Source organism: Zonotrichia leucophrys, chromosome 2, assembly GCF_028769735.1.
Source record: "Zonotrichia leucophrys gambelii isolate GWCS_2022_RI chromosome 2, RI_Zleu_2.0, whole genome shotgun sequence".
In the NCBI taxonomy this organism is placed as follows: domain Eukaryota; kingdom Metazoa; phylum Chordata; class Aves; order Passeriformes; family Passerellidae; genus Zonotrichia; species Zonotrichia leucophrys.
This window is the reverse complement of record NC_088171.1, coordinates 102,431,162-102,449,149: the sequence shown is the minus strand read 5'-3', so window position 1 is coordinate 102,449,149 and position 17,988 is coordinate 102,431,162. Positions and strand designations below refer to the sequence as shown.

Here is a 17,988-nt window from a genome sequence, read left to right as displayed (position 1 = left end):
AAAGAAAAGGTCAGGTGAGTAATTTTCCTGTGACCATACATTTCAGAAAAGGATTTCTTCAAAGGCTTCAAATACGTCATTTCAGTAAACTTCAAATACTGTCATAGAAGCCTGTAAAGTAGTGTAATGCCATTTTTCATTTATGTACAATTAATGTAGCAGAAATTAATACAAATAAAACATAATAGAAAATTGAACATTTCATTTTCATTTAAATAAGAACACATTCTTAATACCATTTTAGACAATCAAAACATAATTTGTCTTTTTTCATGGAAAATTTTTACATTCTCATTATGCGGTTCAATGTGAATATAACTAGCTCTCTAATGAAAAAGCTTTATTGGTAAAAATATTTGCACAAGCTTCAGTCCTTATGTTAGAAAGGTGGATAAGTGCAAGCGGCAGAAAATGATGCTGAAAGAATGAAATAATTAACTAAAAGGAATTTATATCTATCATCATAATTAATTATTTGACTTTGTAATTTAGCTAGTATTATTCTCTGTTGGTTCTGACTGCATCTTACATGTAGGACTATTCAAAGAAAAGGCTCAATTGAGGATTGTGTTCAAATCTGTAATGCTTTAAATCCCCATGTCTTCCTTTTTGTGAAAAAGCCCTATTACTAGAACACTTAATGGGAGTTCTGGAAAAATTTGGATCCAAAGGGAACTATAGAGGTCATCTTTTCTAACATCCCGTTCAAAGCAGGCTTAGAACAAATCAAGTTGCTCAGGACATTGTCCAGTGGGGTATGAGTATTTCCAAAGACTGAGATCCCATCTTTCTGAGCGCCTGCTCCACTGTTTCACTATTGCAATGATGACAAAAACTTTATTAAACTCCAGTGGGAATTTCCTAAATTGCAACTTATGTCCCGTGTGTCTTGTCCTTTCACCTTGTTCCTGGAGTCTAGTTCTGTCTCCTCCATATGCTCCCATTAGGTTGTTAAAATAACACTAAAATCCCCTGTGAGCTTTTTATTCTCCAGGCTGAGCTAGCACAGCTCTCTCAGTCTCTCCTTGTCCAGGATTTGTCTACTGAGAGAAATCCAGGCTGAATTCCCTGCTCAGTCACGTAACATTTAAACGTCCATTTCCTTTTCTGTCTAAAAGGCCTTCAAGTGTTGCAGCTGGGCTCCTGGGTTCTTCCCTCTGCTCATAAAGGATTTGCCATACTGTGGCCTCCTCCATTCTAAGTGGCACCCTGATCCTCATCCTGCAAATAATTCTACATGGCTGCTCTAATCACTTAAGTCAATAAGTCTTTCGTGAAATGAACAGATTCATAAGCATTTGCCTTGTAATTAATTTGTGGAAAAAAACAAGTTTTAATATTCTGTGTTTTTCCTATACACTCCTATAATTCAGGAGGACCTATAGGTCAGTTAAACATTGTGTTGACTATTTTTTAATATGAGGATCATAAGAAGCAAACCACAAATAAAAATTCATATTGCAAAATTGATAAATCTTGTAACAAATTGAGAGAATTTGCGGCTTTTCATTTTTCTTTTCTTAGTTTAGCTGAGAAGAAAGGGACAATTTATTGCCCAGTTCATTACTTACAGTATTCAAGATTATGGTCAAGATTAGATAATAGTAAATTATGGGAAATATTGCTGTTTGCATCTCATTACTGTTTTATTCTCTTGGGGAGGCAGAAGGTTGTTGGATTGTTTTTTTAATTGTGTGGGTGCATTTTTTGAAGACCAAGGCCAGTGACTAACTTGAGCCAAAAATAGTGCAGCCAGCAGCTTTGCAAAGAGTTCAACCAGAGCTTCTCCAATTGCCTTTTACTGCCATAGCCTAGAGCCTTCCCTGAAGAACCTATCAATCATGCTAAAATGCATCGAGGTCCTCTTGGGTGCACATGCAAGAACTAAACTGTAACCACAAATTTAACTTTCTCTGAGAGCTAAGACAAGAGTCAGCCCATTTCAAATAAATGTTATTACGTTAATCTGGTGCACCAAGGCATAGCTCCATTTTTTGCAGTCAGTCAGTCACCAGTGTTCCTCCTCTGCATCAACAAATTGTCAGTGCTGTGTCTCCTTTGACCTGCGGTGTTCCTGGGTTTGATGCTATAACCCTCACTTGCAGAAACTCAGATAAACTGATGGTGGAGTTCATACAAAGCAAAAACTGAGAAAGAGGTAAGCAGAGATTTTTGTGATGTCACTGTAAGCAGATCTCAAAGCATGTGGTGGATACTTTAATTCAAAAAAAGAACACTTAGGAGCAAATGTAGATGAGGTATGTGTCTCTGACTGCAGCTGTACCTTACTTTTCCATCATCTTTTCCTTCTCATTTGCCCTTCATCTCCATATTCTCAGACACTGTGTCTCAAGTTATGCCATACTTTCCCTGTGAGCTACAAGTGATACTGGAATTTTTCCAAATAACTCTTCTTTTTGGCTCTGATCTCTTGTGGTGCCAATGAACTATTAACAAAAAAGTTACTACTAGTAACAAAAAAGTTCAAAAAGACCACTGAAGTTCTTACATGCAGTGAGTAAAAAGCCAAGTTAAGAAAGAACCACAGAAATCAAAACTGATTCTGTTCATTCTAATAAAAATCAAAATCATTTTTGTTAATCTCCATCTTACTGTAAAACATTTGCCTTCCTTTTGCACTCAATTCCCTTAGCTCTGTAAGTCAAAAGAATCCTTCCCCCCACCCCTTTACTTGTATTCTTTTCTCCTTCTCTCCTTAGTCAGTCCTGGTAGTGTTGGAATGTCTTCTTGGTCTGAAAGTTCATCCAGTGTCTCTGTGGCAAAAAAATGAAAGCCACAGTGAATGAAAGGGATGAAAATTAACTTCTATGGTATCAAGAACATTGTTTCAAGAATTTGAGCATCATCACAGCATTTTCTTGAAGTTTGTTCTGTTTTCTTTATCAGAGGATGCAAGAGCATGATGGAAATGAAATGAATAATGTTAGCATTTGCTTTGAAGCAGGAAGCTGATAATTAGAACAAAGAGAAGGCACCTAAAAGAAATTAAAATAAACCACCTCTTTGTATGTGAGGTAAAAAGGCTTATGCACCCTTGGCTATATTAAAATATTTGCGTAATCTCGAAATCAATCTTACTATGTCAATGCAAAATAGATGTTAAACTTCTTAGGACAAAGAACAATTCTATCATCTAATACAGGATTGCATACTAAGAGATCATAAGCAAAGAACTACACAATTCAGTGTTGTCCTCCCACCTTTTGCTTTTTTATAATTCTCCTAATAATTTTTTTTCCTGAGGTTCTTCTCTAGAAATGCTAGTCCTTGAAGTGGGGACAGCTTGTAAAGTATTTTATTAAGTGTTCTCTAGTTCTTGCTGCAAAGTATAGTGCTTTTAAAAATATTTCTCCAAACCTTATTTCTTGTCTGATAGAATACTGACAGAACACAGTTTAATGTCACTGTGAAATTGCAGTCTTGAGCACATTGCATTTCCATATAACACATATAAATGTTAAATTGAATAACAGAATCTCAGGTGACTTTACTATCACTAATGCCATACTGTTTCTATTTCATTTCCTTATTTCACTTCAATTGCTTCATATTTGTGGCTCAGTCCATTTGGGGGAGATAGAAAGGATTCTGTGCAGAGTGTTGCTGTATTGATAAGAGGTGTAAAATAGACTAAAATGCTAATTACTTGTAGTTACAGTTATTTAATAACACCTAAGGAAAGTTAAGCTTTTGGTTTCACTGGATTTGCTATTGAGGTTCTGAAAATTTGTTTTCTGTAAGGACTTTTTAACAATAAAAACATAAAGAGTACAAATGAGGCATTGGGGATTCTAAGTATCCCCAAATAAAAAAAAAAAAAATTCTAAAAATACAAAGTAATATTTTGAATTTTCTAATGCAGATTAGAATAATACCCAGTGTTACCAAATGTGTACCAGCTCACACACATGTAATTCTCACAATGATATGTGATGTGTGGGTTTGTCTCTGCCTTAGAGAACCCATTGCTGAAAACAGGAAAGCAATCACAGTTATTGAGAAGAATTATTTTGTTGTTCAAGAAAAAATAATTTCAGCATAAGTTGGAAAAATGTATAAAAAAACTCAAGAAACAAGGAACAAGTCTGTTATCTTTGCACTTTTTTACCCCCTTCCTGTGGAGAGCTTTTATCACATTGCATCTTCATGCTGAATGTTGCTGAATCAGTTATGCTTATTAAATTATTTCAGCTTGAAGCAGATTTCCCAAAATTAGCTATGAGTTTTCTTTTAAGATATCCTAGGCACCCAAAATAGAGGGCAAAGTAATTAATTTAATTTATATACAAAAACTACTACTACTACTATTAATAATAATAATAATAATAATAACAACAACAACAAAGTTGATTAACACAGCTGGTATTGTAAGTAGACTAAAAAACTCCAAAAAAATGAGTAACTCTGAGTATTAGAAAAACAAATAATATATTCACATCCTGTTTCGTGCATTATCTGTTGAAGAGGTTGTAAATAAAAAAATTGTGGAATCAAATTTTGGAAAAAAAGTCCACACTGTGTCTGTGATAGTGGCCAGTGACAGACCTTCAGCTGAATACAGAAACAGAGTGAAGGAAAGGTAATGCATTTCACTGTCCTCCACTCAGGCCTTAATCAGATTTTCTTTTACTGATACTAACTTTCGATATCTCATGAGTCCTAGTGCTGATGCGTTACAGTATTTTCATAGAATATCCTGAATTGAAAGGGACCCACAAGGATCATTGAGTCCAATTCCTGGCCCTGCATGGGACACCCCGAGTCACACATGTACCTGAGAGCATTGTCCAAACACTTCCTGAACTCTGCCAGGCTGGTGCTGTGAGCACTTCCCTAGGGAACCTCTTCCAGTGCCCAAGCACCCACTGGAAGAAGGTTTTCCTGATGTCCTACCCAAACATCCCCTGGCACAGATTCAGGCCATTCCCTTGGGTGCTGTCACTGGTCAGCACAGAGCAGAGATCAGGGCCTGCCCCTTCCCTTCCCCTCATGAGAAAGTTGCAGAACACAATGAGGTCTGTCCTGTCCTTCTCCAGGCTGAACAGACCAGGTGACCTCAGGCATTTCTCACACAGCTTCCCCTCAAGGCCCTTCATCATCTTTGTTGTCCTCCTTTGGACACTTTCTAATAGCTTAATGTCTTTTTTAGATTATGGTGCCCAAAAATGCACACAGGACTTAAGGCAAGGCAGAGCAGAGCATTTTCTGGGTTTTGTGAAAATACTTACTTTTATATTTTAAAAAATCTATATACTCTCTGCTTCTGGTTCTTTCATTGTTGAGAAATAGAAATTCTTTATTAATCTCTTAGTTTTCTTCATGTTTATTATATACTTCTAACATATTCTCAGTTCAACTGCCTCCTTTTTCAACTAGGGACTCCTTATCTATAGAAGGTTTACTGCTCTTCTGGTAGGATCTGCCCCTTTGATCTTCCTATCACCTCTCTGTGTATGTTCTCTACTTTGTGAAAATCTGTTTTAGTTAGGCATGTGTCAGAACTGCATGCAGTGTTCAAAATGTGGAAACTTCATAGATCTATACAATTGTTTAATCACATTTTCCAATTTGTTCTCTATCCCTTACATAGTAATTTCGGACTTGTTTTTGCCTTTTTGACTATACATAGTGCTAGACTTCTTGTCTTCAAGAATCAGTGGCTATCATATTTCTTTCTTCTGTATTTTATGAAGTCATTTAGATGCAATATTTTGTGTGTATAATTAGGATTATTTTTCCCATATGCATGCCTTTGTATCTTTCAACACTGAATTTCACCTTAAGTGAATATCCAATCACTCTGCCCCTTGAGATAAATTTGTAACTTTTTAACCCTATTTCTAATTATTACTACAATTTAAAAATTGTGTTTTGTTGAAAAATGTTCTGGGCATTTCCTAGGTCAGTGTGTATATGGTAAATAGTGCAAATAACATCATGCACTTATATAGGTTAGCCACTAGTAATGTGAAAAAATGACCACTTAACCCTACCCTTGGTATCACATCTTTCTAACTAGCTGCTAAAGCATTTTACTAAAAGAGCATTCTTACTGTTGTTTCCTTTAGAAGTTTGGTGAGCAAACTGTTAAAATGCTTTTTATAACTGTAAGTGCACTGCACTATTGGGTTACATGAAAGCCCCAATCCTTTCTTCATCTGAACCATTTCTGTGATTTGTCCACAAGCAGAGAAGTAAAATTTAAAACAAAGGTTATGTAAGAAGCAACTATTTTATCTTGAGTTACAGTTAGTGCAATAGATCAATGCATTGATTAAAATAAAAAATTCAGCCCAATTACTTAAGCAGCACAATTAAAAATTTCATCTCACTTTGTTTATTAATATCTTGGTGATGGTAGTGTGTTGCTGGAGCTGTGGAAAGTGCCAGCATCTTGTTTCTCCTTTCTTTGCCGGGTGAGCAGGGAGGCATGCTGATACAAAAAGGAGAGGACCACTCAGTGTGGAATGGGGAATTAGGAGGTTTTTGATAGATTCAAATGAATATGCTTTTCTCATTGTTCCTAAGTTAAAATGGAAAGCACGTTTTTGGCAGAGCCTGAGTTCATTTCAACCCCAGTCACCTTTTTTTTTATTTTATTTTATTTTTACATTGTTACATTCCTCTAACTATGGCAGTGTCCCATTGTGCCTCATTCTTTGTGCCCAGTGCTTTTTAAACAGGAAGAGAAAAGGAAAGCTAGGTCCAAAAGAGTTTGGTATTTAAGTCAAGACAGGACAGAGAAAAGGGATGCAGGAAAATAGGAGGAAAATGAACTAGACAGAAGCTGACAATGTAGTAGCAACTTAGCAGTGTTGGAGTTGGTTTCTGGGAGGGTTTGAGGGAGGAGTCACTGGGAAGGAGGATTTTGAGAGAGCTACTGAGTTAGGCTAGCACAGGTTTTACAGAGTGGCCTTTCAACAAGGAGGCACTGTACAGGAGAAGATGCATCATTGGAGAGTTTCGTCATGGTGGATAAATTTGGGACAGATTTTGATGAGCTGTTTAGCTTATTACTTTCCTGGACTGTCTTTATTAATATTTGTAACAGAACAGAGTAAATGATACACAAAATCCTGCACAGTTTTGCAGGGGAAGTCTGTATTTTGTCTGCTTTGCATTTTAATATATTTTAACCATAGCACCAGTTCACTTATTTCTGTTTCTTGTGCCTTGAAATTCCAACAGTTTTTAGCTAGTCTTGAGATTTTTCTGAATATCAAGCTCCTCTTTCCTCGGGCTGATACAGTACATTCTCTTTCCTCATAAAGTAATAGTAACATTATTTGTGCGATAAGCTGATCTTTTTGCTTTCCCTACAAAAATAATTTCATCCTAGGTAATCATCCTGGGAGCTTCCATCTGTTTTATGTTTTCCCTTTGATTGTAGATATCTTTTCCTTTAAGAAGGATGAAACATCAGATAGTAGCTATGAAGTGTCTTTTCCATGAGTGAGGATGATCAAATATTTAAACCTTTTTTTTCCCCCAAAATTTACTTCAAATATAGGAATATGAGTGGTCGTGGAGATGTGAGGTGCCACGGTTTTACGAGTTTCTTAAATCTTGTATAGCTAGACCCTCTTGGGGATTGAGAGATCCAAGGAATGGATGAGATGCAGAGACTGCAGCACTGCAACACTTTCAGCAAAGTCTGAAAACTGCAGATGCTAGAAATGTTATATTCAGCTAAAGTTTACTTGATTGAGTCCAGTGGGTGTTTTTGTTCACAGTACAGAAGTCTGGCTGGTATTGCTCTCTTCCTGAAAGTTGTTTCAGATTTGGACTTTTCCCACAAGACCTATTTCCGGAATTAGATTCAGATTGAGAAGTACTGTACAGTTGTTACTGTCTTAAAAAATAAATCTGCTTTAGCTTGATCATGGGACCCAAGGATTGGAAGGGGAGTCATGCATGACTGCCATCTAAATATACTGCCTTCTAAGGGTGAAAGAGGAAAAAGAATATCCATTTCATGTTACCATTTTGACAACCTCTCCTTACAAAGGACTTCCATTAAGTTATTCATGTATTAAGTCTCAGATTCTACTTTGAATAATATACTGCTTATTCATTACAATTAGATATGAAGGAAGGGGGAGATTGAAGGATGCCAAGATCTAAGAGTTTTGTTTTACTTATGGTACTCAAATGAAATTTAACTGTCTCTGATATGAAAGACTTCAGACCATGCTCCCTTGTGCATTTAAGCACTGTGGAGTAATAAAGAACTGGTTTTATTATAAAGTCTACAGACTAAGCAAAGACTGAAGCAAAGAGAGGAGTCTCCTGAGCTGGGATGGGCAAAGGCATAACACTGCTCATGGCTGCAAGTGCTGCAGCAGGTGTTTAAGGCAGTGTACGTCCTTCCCTTCCGGTCATGGGGACATGCCCTTGGGAATGGGCTGGCACTCTGTCAGCTTAGTCAGGGCCAAGTGCGACCCTTAATACTTTTCTGTCCAGTGACTCAATACTATGCCTGCACTTACTATTCCTGCTTTTATTGTTAGCAAGCCTTTAATTTCAAAGACATTTTGAGCTTTATTCATTGATTAAGATACTGCTGAGCTTGGTACTACACTGGTACAGAACACATCCCCAGCTCCTGCCCAAATGGCTTCTCATCTAGGTGAAAGGTAGGGGATAGCAGGTGCAGAGATGGGGAGCATGAGGAGTCTGCGGCAGTACTGATTTGAAGTGAAAGAGTGAGCTATCAGTCAAGAGAGTTACAGAAAGCCCCTCCTGTGTAGCATGAGAGGAGACAAATGTTTGAGAATCTAGGGGAGGCTGGTGTAAAATTTTGTCTGTGGTGAGAACCATCTTTTCATACTGAATAAGAGTTAACAAACAGAAAGGCTTTGAAAGTTAGTGCAAGTTGGTCGTGCTTGATATATTCAACCTCTAGAAGTAGAAGGAGCCTAAGTGAGATAATAAGCTCCTGTAACTTCTAGTTGAAGATATGGAAAAGATCATTCTGGCAGATGAATATGAACTGGCTCATTGTGTTTTCCACAGAGGAAAAGTCATTAAATTAAAAGACAGGACAAGTAAAGTCTGTGGAGCAGTTGTGGTTTTTTTAAACCCATACGTTGAAGATACTCTACAGAAGGAATCTGGAAAATTTAAATTAAGGGTCAAGACAAGAACTTAGAGAAAGGCTTGGTCTCAGACAGAGTCATGGGCCAGGGAAACAAGCCAAATAATCATGGGATCTGCTATCATCAGAATCACAAATACCTCACAGAGGTTGAAGGAAAAATCAAGAGTTTTGGACATGTTGTTTTGTGATATAGCTAAGCATAACTCAGGGAGAGACAGTGAGACTTTAGACTAAAGCAGACAGATCTGGAAAAAAAAAAGAGGTATAGGCATCCAAGGCAATTCTATAGTTTAATTAATCACTATTGTAGTATCAGATTTAAGATTTTGTCTCTGACACACCACTCCTGCTGAGAAGCAACTAACTCATGACTAATTCTCCTGAAATCAAGAGTGACAGAAAATAATCTTTAGGAATACAAGTCAATTTGAAATGTCTCTTGAGTGTGCAGTATGTATTCAGAGCTCCAACACAGACTTAACAGCATTATATAAACTAGATTCTTGTTTTACACAGGGTCTCAATAAAACCTCTCCAGACTCTTCTATGCATGTGAACATTGGTACTGATTTGTCAGTTCCAGTGAAATCTGTCTTTTCATTTTTATTTCTGTGTTTAATCAAATGTAGCCTCCAATACTGGGTGTGGTTCACATCACCTTCATATCCAAGTAGTCCCCTTTAATTCAGTGGTGGTCGCCAAGGATTATGGTGCAGTTGACCATGTGTCAGTGGACTGGCAACTATCCCTTGATTGTCAGACTGAAATGAGATGAGAGTAAAATAAATTTAAGGTTCCAGAAATGCAGAAACAAATATAAATGTTAATTAATAACATAGTCACAAACTACAGTACTGATGTAAACAACATGAAAACTATGTCTGCTTACTGAGAGTTGTTTTTCTCCTTTTTTTTCTCATCATTCATTTCTTAAGAAAATTGGCTAAGAAGCGGAAAGAGACATTGAGTAGTACTCGGCAGGAAATGACAGTGATGGTGAATTCAATGGATAAAAGCTACACTGAGCAAGGCACCAACTGTGATGAAGCTTTCTCTTTCATGGACACGCACAATCTAAATGGGAGATGTAAGTTTTTTCTTTTCTTTCCTTTTCTTTTTCTTTTTTTTTTTTTTGAAGGTGAAAGAAAGGTGCAAATGGTTTTTAAAATATTCCTCATTACTCAGTCATGGAAAATCCATGGGACCAAGAGTTTCCCACTGTGCAGCACATTACGGTGTCTATTCAAATGAGCAAGACAGTCAGACATCAAGTATAGACTTCTTTAAAAATAATAAGGATAATTGAGCTTTTTTCTGTCCATCCTTTTCTTCTGCAGAAGAGCAGTGACATTACTGGAACAGTAGTTTTACCTTTCTCCAGTCTCCATTATGTTGAAAATTTTATATCTTTCATGCTGTCCCAAGTCCTTCAAATGCTTCCCTTGTTCACATTTTTTTGACAGTACAAATTTATTTTTGAATGTAATAACTTAATAATGATAATCTGATTGTCTTATTATTTGCAGTTCTAGATTATACTCTTTCTGTTGCTTGTGCAAAGCAAGAATCAGTGGATTTATCAGTTCTGCAGTTTCAGAAGAGATTCTCTAATATCCTGGACCTTCTTGGATCTACCCTGAAAATAAATAAGATTTGGGTTATAAAATTTCTTGCATTAGAATTTTAGTCAAGGTCTCACTCCTGTCAGAGGGTTGGCACTAAGAAGAAACCATGAAAAAATAATGCTTTTTTATAATTGTTTAAAAGAATTACTAGGTTCAAAAAGTTGGGGGTTTTTATTTTGGTTCTTAAGGAACCTCAGGGATTTTGTATGCCAGTGGTTTTTTTAGCATCTTCCTAATTTGTCAAAGATTAGTTTTTTTTTCAAGTACTAACAGTATGCAAGACCCAACTCCCACTCTTTAATAATATGCTTAAGAATTTATCTTTGATGAGCTCAATTGTACAAACACTCTGTGAGGTTTATACAGTGAGACTTTTCTCAGCAGCATTAGGCTCAGAATTTGCAATGATAATTTGCATTTGAGTCACTTTTGAAATTGGTTTGAAATAGATCTTTCAAATCAGACCTGCCTTTCTGGTGAGAATATACCCCTGCTGTTAATGAGATTGCTTATTTTTGTGAAGAGATCAAGAGGTTTTACTTCATCTTCCATCATCATGGTACAGTTTTCCAGTGGTGGTACTGAATGGTCATAACTACAAATGAAACTGCAATGAGTTCCTAGGACTAAATCCTCCTTATGTTGAACCACCTCAAACCTCTTTGAAATTATTGCCATAACAAGTTTTTTATAGTGCTCGAGGGCTAGAACCTCTAATTGGACTTTCCATAAGAAACATGGTCACCAGAAGGTGCGCCCTGACAGTCTTCAGAATAATCTTTGTGTAAGACCTTGTACACAAGAGGTTTAGAGCATTCCTACTTCCTATGAAACTTCATTACCCTGCCTGCATTCTCTACCTAGCAAGTTTTATTATTACCTGCAGCAGCCCTGACTTCCACTGATCTCTGTATCCATACCCAGAAGAAGAATCACACTGTTCTGACTGTCAGGGAAATGTAATCTCATTCTGGAGGAATCAAAGGGGCATGGTCTCAGATATAATAATTTATATGATAAAGGATAAATATCAACATTATTTAAACCAGTTTTGAGATATTCTCTTATTAACATGGGCTAGTAACTGTTTGCCCTGGAAGATCAACTGGAAAAAAGATGGATGAAAGCCAGCAGGAGTAATCTCGCTCCTCATCCAGCAGATCCTGTCTTCCTCAACTCTGTTTTGTTTCACACATTCGTGTTAGTCTGTTTACAGGTATCCAGAATATGCTTACATTCCCTGGTCAGACTGAATTTGAGATGTGTAGACAAGCAACTAAGGTGGAATTTGCAAGGAGCTTTGCTTAAAAGCCTCTAATGACTCCTTAGCTGAGCATCCTGCAAAATGTTGTGATTAACTCCTGTTAAATCTATCTGTATTTACAATGGTAATTTGCATGATATTTGTGTACTAGGGGCAGACTGAACTTAATTTGTCCCCATTGGTCTTTCCCATTGGTTTTACAAATGGTTAAATTATTAAATTCCAATGTGAGCATTGGTCCGTGTATCACTCCCTGAAAACATTTAAACAAAGAGTAATATGCAGGGTCTATTATAATCTCTATGCACACTATCCACCTGTCTAAACAAATCAAATAAAAAAAGGAGAGGAAAAAATAAACTACAGTAGAATATTTGCATACGGTATTTACAGTGTTATAAGGAAAACTTATTAACGATCAAAGCTTCTGTCAAAAACACCTCTTGTCGTTGTGATGTGTTGTTTCAAGCATCAGTATTCAGTCTAATCTTGTGATTTAAGAAGTGTATTTCCCATCAGCAATCAAAATGCTTTCTCCAATGACACTTCTTTTTAGAGAATTGATCAAATTCAGTGAGCTATTTCATTCACTAAACTTGCCTGGTTTTCTCTAGGTCCTGATTCCAGTGCAAGAAACACAGCAGGATGAACTCTTAAGTCAAGTCAATGCCATCTGCTGTGTCACTCAGCTTAAGTAGCTGCATATCATACCTCTGTCTCTAACCAGCTTTGTTTCTCTTTGCAGCTGTATCTTCACCATCTTCATTTACAATGAAAACTAACACACTGAGCACAACAGTGCCTAATTCTTATTACCCAGGTAACCAGTTTTTTTCTTGTTTCCACCTTTTATAGACCTTTCCATAATAAAAGCATTCATATTTATGTAATTATACCTCTTGCCATCAACATTTAATGTATATATAAGAAACATACCATTTGCTAACAGAAGCTTTCAGAAAGAAAACTCAGGAACATGTATCAATCATTTACTGTTCTCTCTCTTTTTACCTTTCCTGCATTGACCTGCTTATGATGTATGACAGATCCATTTGTGCCAACTGCAATTTTAGGTGAGAACATTTCCCTTTATCAAAATTTATTGCTGAAGTAATTTCAGAAGTTGCAGTTCTTGGGGAGCAGACAACAGTATGCAAAATGCTGGAGCTTTCTGCTAAAGGGGGGGGTGGTGAACTTGGCTACACTGAGGTGCTAAGGGCAGTTATCAGGTTTGATTACTACTGTCATAGTGCAAGTCAGGGGAGAAAAGACACAAATAATTTTAACAAGTGGATTTGCAAGGAAATGTTTGTGCATGTATTTGGAGTGACACAAAAGAATTTGATTATCACAGCAATTGAAATAGTTTTCCTCATTTTTTTTCTGTTTTATCTCAGAAGTGAAGAGTCACTTCTTAAAAATAACTTTTTTTTCCTAGTTAAACTGCTCAGGATACAGAAAATCAGACAAAATGCAGTTCAGGCCATCTACCAGCTGTCGTGTCTTCTGATAATTCTGCAGACTTTCTGATGTGCTTGTCAAAAAGTGAAGTTTCAGAGAGGAGATGTTGTTTTGAACAGCAAAATCATAACATGATGCTTAGAGTATATAGTTTATTATGCATCAGGTGTCACAGGCGGGAAATAAAACAGTAAAACTGTAGGTTAAAAACATACAGTTAGAATGTAAAGTTTCCACTTGGAATTTAGAAAAATCTGTTATTGTCCAATGTCAAAAAGAGAGCGTTTTCTGCACAGTGATAAGTAGTAAGCATGAGGTGCGATTGCATTTCCAGTGCTTAACTCTAACCCCTTTGTGGCTTGTTTTCATTTATACCTCCTTCCCCTGCTAACTTTAAACTAAACAGGGGCAGCTTTTTAATAGTAATTCAAAACATAACAGTGCACTGTAGCAGGAAATCAAACTCCTTAAGTGTTAAGCCTATTCATTTACTTGTGTTCCAGTCCATATTTTCACAACAAATATTTTCTTTTCTCCTCTTTTTTCTTCCAATCACTGTAAAAAATTTAAGACCCCTTATCTGATTCCTGCCCTTGAACTTTAAATTAAATAGGCTTACATAGACATAGAGTGAAGCATATAAGAAGTAAAAGTTTAGGAAGTGATCTTTAAATTTTGTTATTGTGAAAGAATATTTAGTGCAGTGCACTTCAATGTGATAACTTTGAGAGGGAACTTCGCTGGTTTTATACATTATGTAAATCTGGAAGAAGGTAATGGTAGTGACTGTTACAATGTAATAATCTGCATGCAAATGAAATTTGCAGTGCCTTTTAACTGCCTGAGATGTTAGATTTTTTTGTGTGCTTTAGCATTCATTCAGCGCTTCATGCAGTAGATGTTCTTTCTGACCTTGTGGGTGGGCAAGGAGAAAAGTACTATTATCAGGAGAAAAACTTTGAGATTTCCTATCTGTATTACTTAGTTAATGCTTTTTTCAGTTATTTTTGTGATCCTTTTCTGTATAATAACAATGGTAAAATTATTTGTTAGCTTTTTTTCCCCCAAGAAATAATCTCTAAGTAAGTAGTTCAGCTATCAGGCAAACACACACTGGGAAAAATAAATTACCTGATTTTACTAAGTCTGTAAAATCTTTTAATTAGTTAGATATGTATTTTATGGCCTACTACAGCAAACCTGTGCTTACTCATCTCATCAACAGAATATTTCAGTTATTTCACTGCATGAAATAAATATTTTTTAACCTTACGTGTTAAAAATTTAGTACCATTTTATGAACGGTGTTCCATTCAGATTAGATCTCTCTCCCAATATGTGTTTATGACTCTCTGTACAGAAATAGTGTTGTCTCTGAGGTAAATCAAATTAACTGCGCTTGAGCTGGTAGGGGAATACAGCTGTTAACAAAGTATGCAGGCTTTTAATTTCAAGCTATACCTGCTCGTGCTGTCTTTTGCTGTCCAAAGAAGTTGTGTTAAACTACAGGATCAAGCCTGTAGCTAGAACTGAATGATCTTCTCAGTGTGACCTCCTGGGAAAGGTACAAGTCTGGTGAATGGTTGAGTTCAGCTTTCAAAATCTGATAGAAAAGGCACAACACACATACTGTTTCCAGATATATTATTTAATAAATGTTGTATAGCTCTGCAGGAATGGGTAAGTGTACAGTAGGACAACTGCAGCTGTAGGAGTATTTAAGGCAGGCACACTTCCCATTGCCCATGGACACTGCATCTGGAGCAGCTCACCCTTTGAAAAACTCACAACCCAAAAAGCTCATGCTGCAGTGTTCAGAGGCAAAATAAAAAACTGTAGTATGTGGCTCCTAATGTACTATATAAACCAAGGATTAAAACCACTTTATTTTAAAAAGCTTAAATGATAACTCCTTCTGTATTAAGGCAGCTATAAGAGATAAAGAAATTGAGAGAGGAAAATTAGTCTAAAACTAGGGAGCTTGCAGGGAAGAGATTCATAATTATTAAACTGATGCTTGCATAGTGCAAGACTTTGATAGCTTTGCCTTCATCTTAAGTACTAACAGTCTGTGTTGCAAAGAATTTTGCAGTTTGCAGAAAAAAAAATCCTCACGTTTTCTAACCTGTTTCTAAAATTGAAATAAGCAACCTAAAAAATCATTATCAACTTTCTACACTTTTTTTTGTCTTTTGTGTCTTAGCCACCTTGTAGTTTTCAGGTGCCATTTCAGCAGCAACATACTGTACCTACACTTGTTCCACGCCTCATGCCATGCATCCCAAGGTGCTTTGCAGTACAATTTTATACCACATCAGACAAAAGTTGTAAAATTTTATGACTTAAAGATGAATCCCTTTCCTCTGCATTAGACCAGATTAGCAGACTGACAGGAAAAGGAGTGAAATGGCCATACTCATAACCATACATTTTTCTCTGCTCTTTTGGTTTAGGTGTCAATGCACAGTTCATGTTGACTGTATGCTATGACTAGTGAGGACCAGATTTCATTTGTCTTAGTGGGAATTGAGAGGGCCTCAAACCATCTTTTGTGGAGCTTTCTGGCTTTAATGTCAATTTTCAGTAGTACAATTAAGACCAGAATCTCACCTTTAACAAGGTGTGTTAATGTTTTTGGTGTGTACATAAGAATCTGGGACCTTTTCATACAGAGTATTTGTGGAACTTTCTGCTATAATATATCTAACTAATGAATGTGGAAATATTATTTTAAGGCTTCCCTTTCATATGGCTTATTTTTTAAAGTAATTTTTTAATAAATACCTTATTTTATAAATATGATACAGATTTAGGTTTGTTTTTTTTTTTTTTAATATTCACTCAGGGAGGAATAGCTTGAATAAATCAAAGCACCCTATTAAATATATTGGTTAAAATTAAAAAACTCTAAGATACATAAAATTATTATTTGAGTAAACAGATAAAATATTTGTGATGATTCTTGGACCTTAGAATTTCAGGTGGGTTTTTTCTCTTGTCAAGTCTGAATAAATTTTTAGAATTCCAGCTATACAGGAAGCAAATCATATTGCTTCATTAGGTAGAGTGCACTTCCACATCTATTTACTTCTAAGTAGAGGTTTTGATCTCAGTTCCATCTGTGTGAATTGACTCACAGTATGAAATCTTGGTTTTAGTAAATCTAATTTCTACTGTGAAACTGAGATCAGAATCTGACTCATTTAGGGAATCATTCTGTAAAGAATAAATTAAAAACATAAAATTACCTGTAATTATTAATGTAGTACTGTTGCTTATGCCCTGTTTCCTTTTTCTCCTCCTCTTTTTTTCTCCTGATATGTATCTTCTTAAAAGTGCCAATCAATGGTAAGTTGCCCATTTGCCCCATGGAAGAGATGTGGAGGGTTGGGAGAAGTTTGTGTCTCATAAAAATTTTAACCAGCCCACGGGGGTCTCCTGTTTGTTGGCTTGCATGTCAGTTGACATATAACATTCCATGCCTAATGTGGTGGCTCATGATACACCATGGTCCTAAAGCATGTTCAGCAGTCAGTCAAGACCTTTTTCCTTACCAGATGATCCTTTGCATTTGTCCTCTTGTAGTTTGTCTCCAAGTGTCGTTTTCAGATCTACATTTCCATTGCAGTCCTAGCTTGATGAACCCATAAGCCATTTTGTGCATCTTTTTATTTTGCTCACTCCAAACATTTGCTCTAAATTTGCAACGTAAAATACAGCACTTCAGTAGTTTATGAAAAATGCAAGTCCAGTTTCATTCCATGGGACTTGTTGAAGTTTCAGAATGAAACTTCCATGCAGTTTAAAATGAAATGCCTGTTTTAAAATTTGTTTGCAATCAGCTAGCAACATTTAAAACAATATTAGAGTTTGGACTGCTCTGCAATGCTTCCATTGTAGAACTATGGACTTTGCCTCATTCCAATCAGTCTTGCAATTTCCGTGTGTAAACTGCTCATGGATTTACTGTTCTTCTGGTGTAGCCTTCACAGACAGAACGAATGCTGATGGTGTCAGATTTCTGCCATTGTAGAAATCTTTGTACTTTCTATTTCTTCTAGTAAGTGAAAATGAGCCAGTTCATGATGAGATACTCTTTTTCTAGATGAAACCCACACGATGGGCAGTGACACAAGCAGCCTGGTCCAGTCCCATACCTATAAGAAGCGAGATCCAGTGGATGTGCCCTACCAGACTGGACAGCTCCATCCAGCCATCCGTGTAGCTGACTTGCTGCAGCACATCACCCAGATGAAGTGTGCAGAAGGCTACGGATTTAAAGAGGAGTATGAAGTAAGTGTCAGGTCTAAGGATCTGATCATTATGTCTTCTGGACCATTGGTTGTATGTGTCTGATGCTGAGATTTTCCCAGTGTGCACACTGCTTGCATTTTACAAAGGATGGTGTTTTTTTAGAACTTCACGCGTTGTCATGCCAACTTCGCATTATAAAAATTGCTTAAGTATATAATTGTTTAAACTGGTGTTTCTATTATTAGATTTCCAAAACCCGTGCT

The 17,988-nt window shown here is 36.5% G+C and overlaps 1 protein-coding gene across 8 annotated transcripts in view; it reads left to right on the top strand.

Annotated features, from left to right (window-relative positions):
- The window catches only part of PTPRM (protein tyrosine phosphatase receptor type M), a 443,102-nt gene that overhangs the window by 339,565 nt on the left and 85,549 nt on the right, over window positions 1-17,988 (top strand). For 3 of the 8 annotated variants that reach the window (XM_064705880.1, XM_064705876.1, XM_064705872.1), the window contains 5 exons: window positions 10,057-10,208; window positions 12,756-12,830; window positions 13,057-13,083; window positions 16,808-16,819; window positions 17,577-17,764. In XM_064705880.1, coding sequence (XP_064561950.1) covers window positions 10,057-10,208; window positions 12,756-12,830; window positions 13,057-13,083; window positions 16,808-16,819; window positions 17,577-17,764 — 454 coding nt within the window. The remainder of the gene's footprint in view (window positions 1-10,056; window positions 10,209-12,755; window positions 12,831-13,056; window positions 13,084-16,807; window positions 16,820-17,576; window positions 17,765-17,988) is intronic. The other 5 variants (XM_064705877.1, XM_064705874.1, XM_064705879.1 and 2 more) reach the window with 3 other exon arrangements.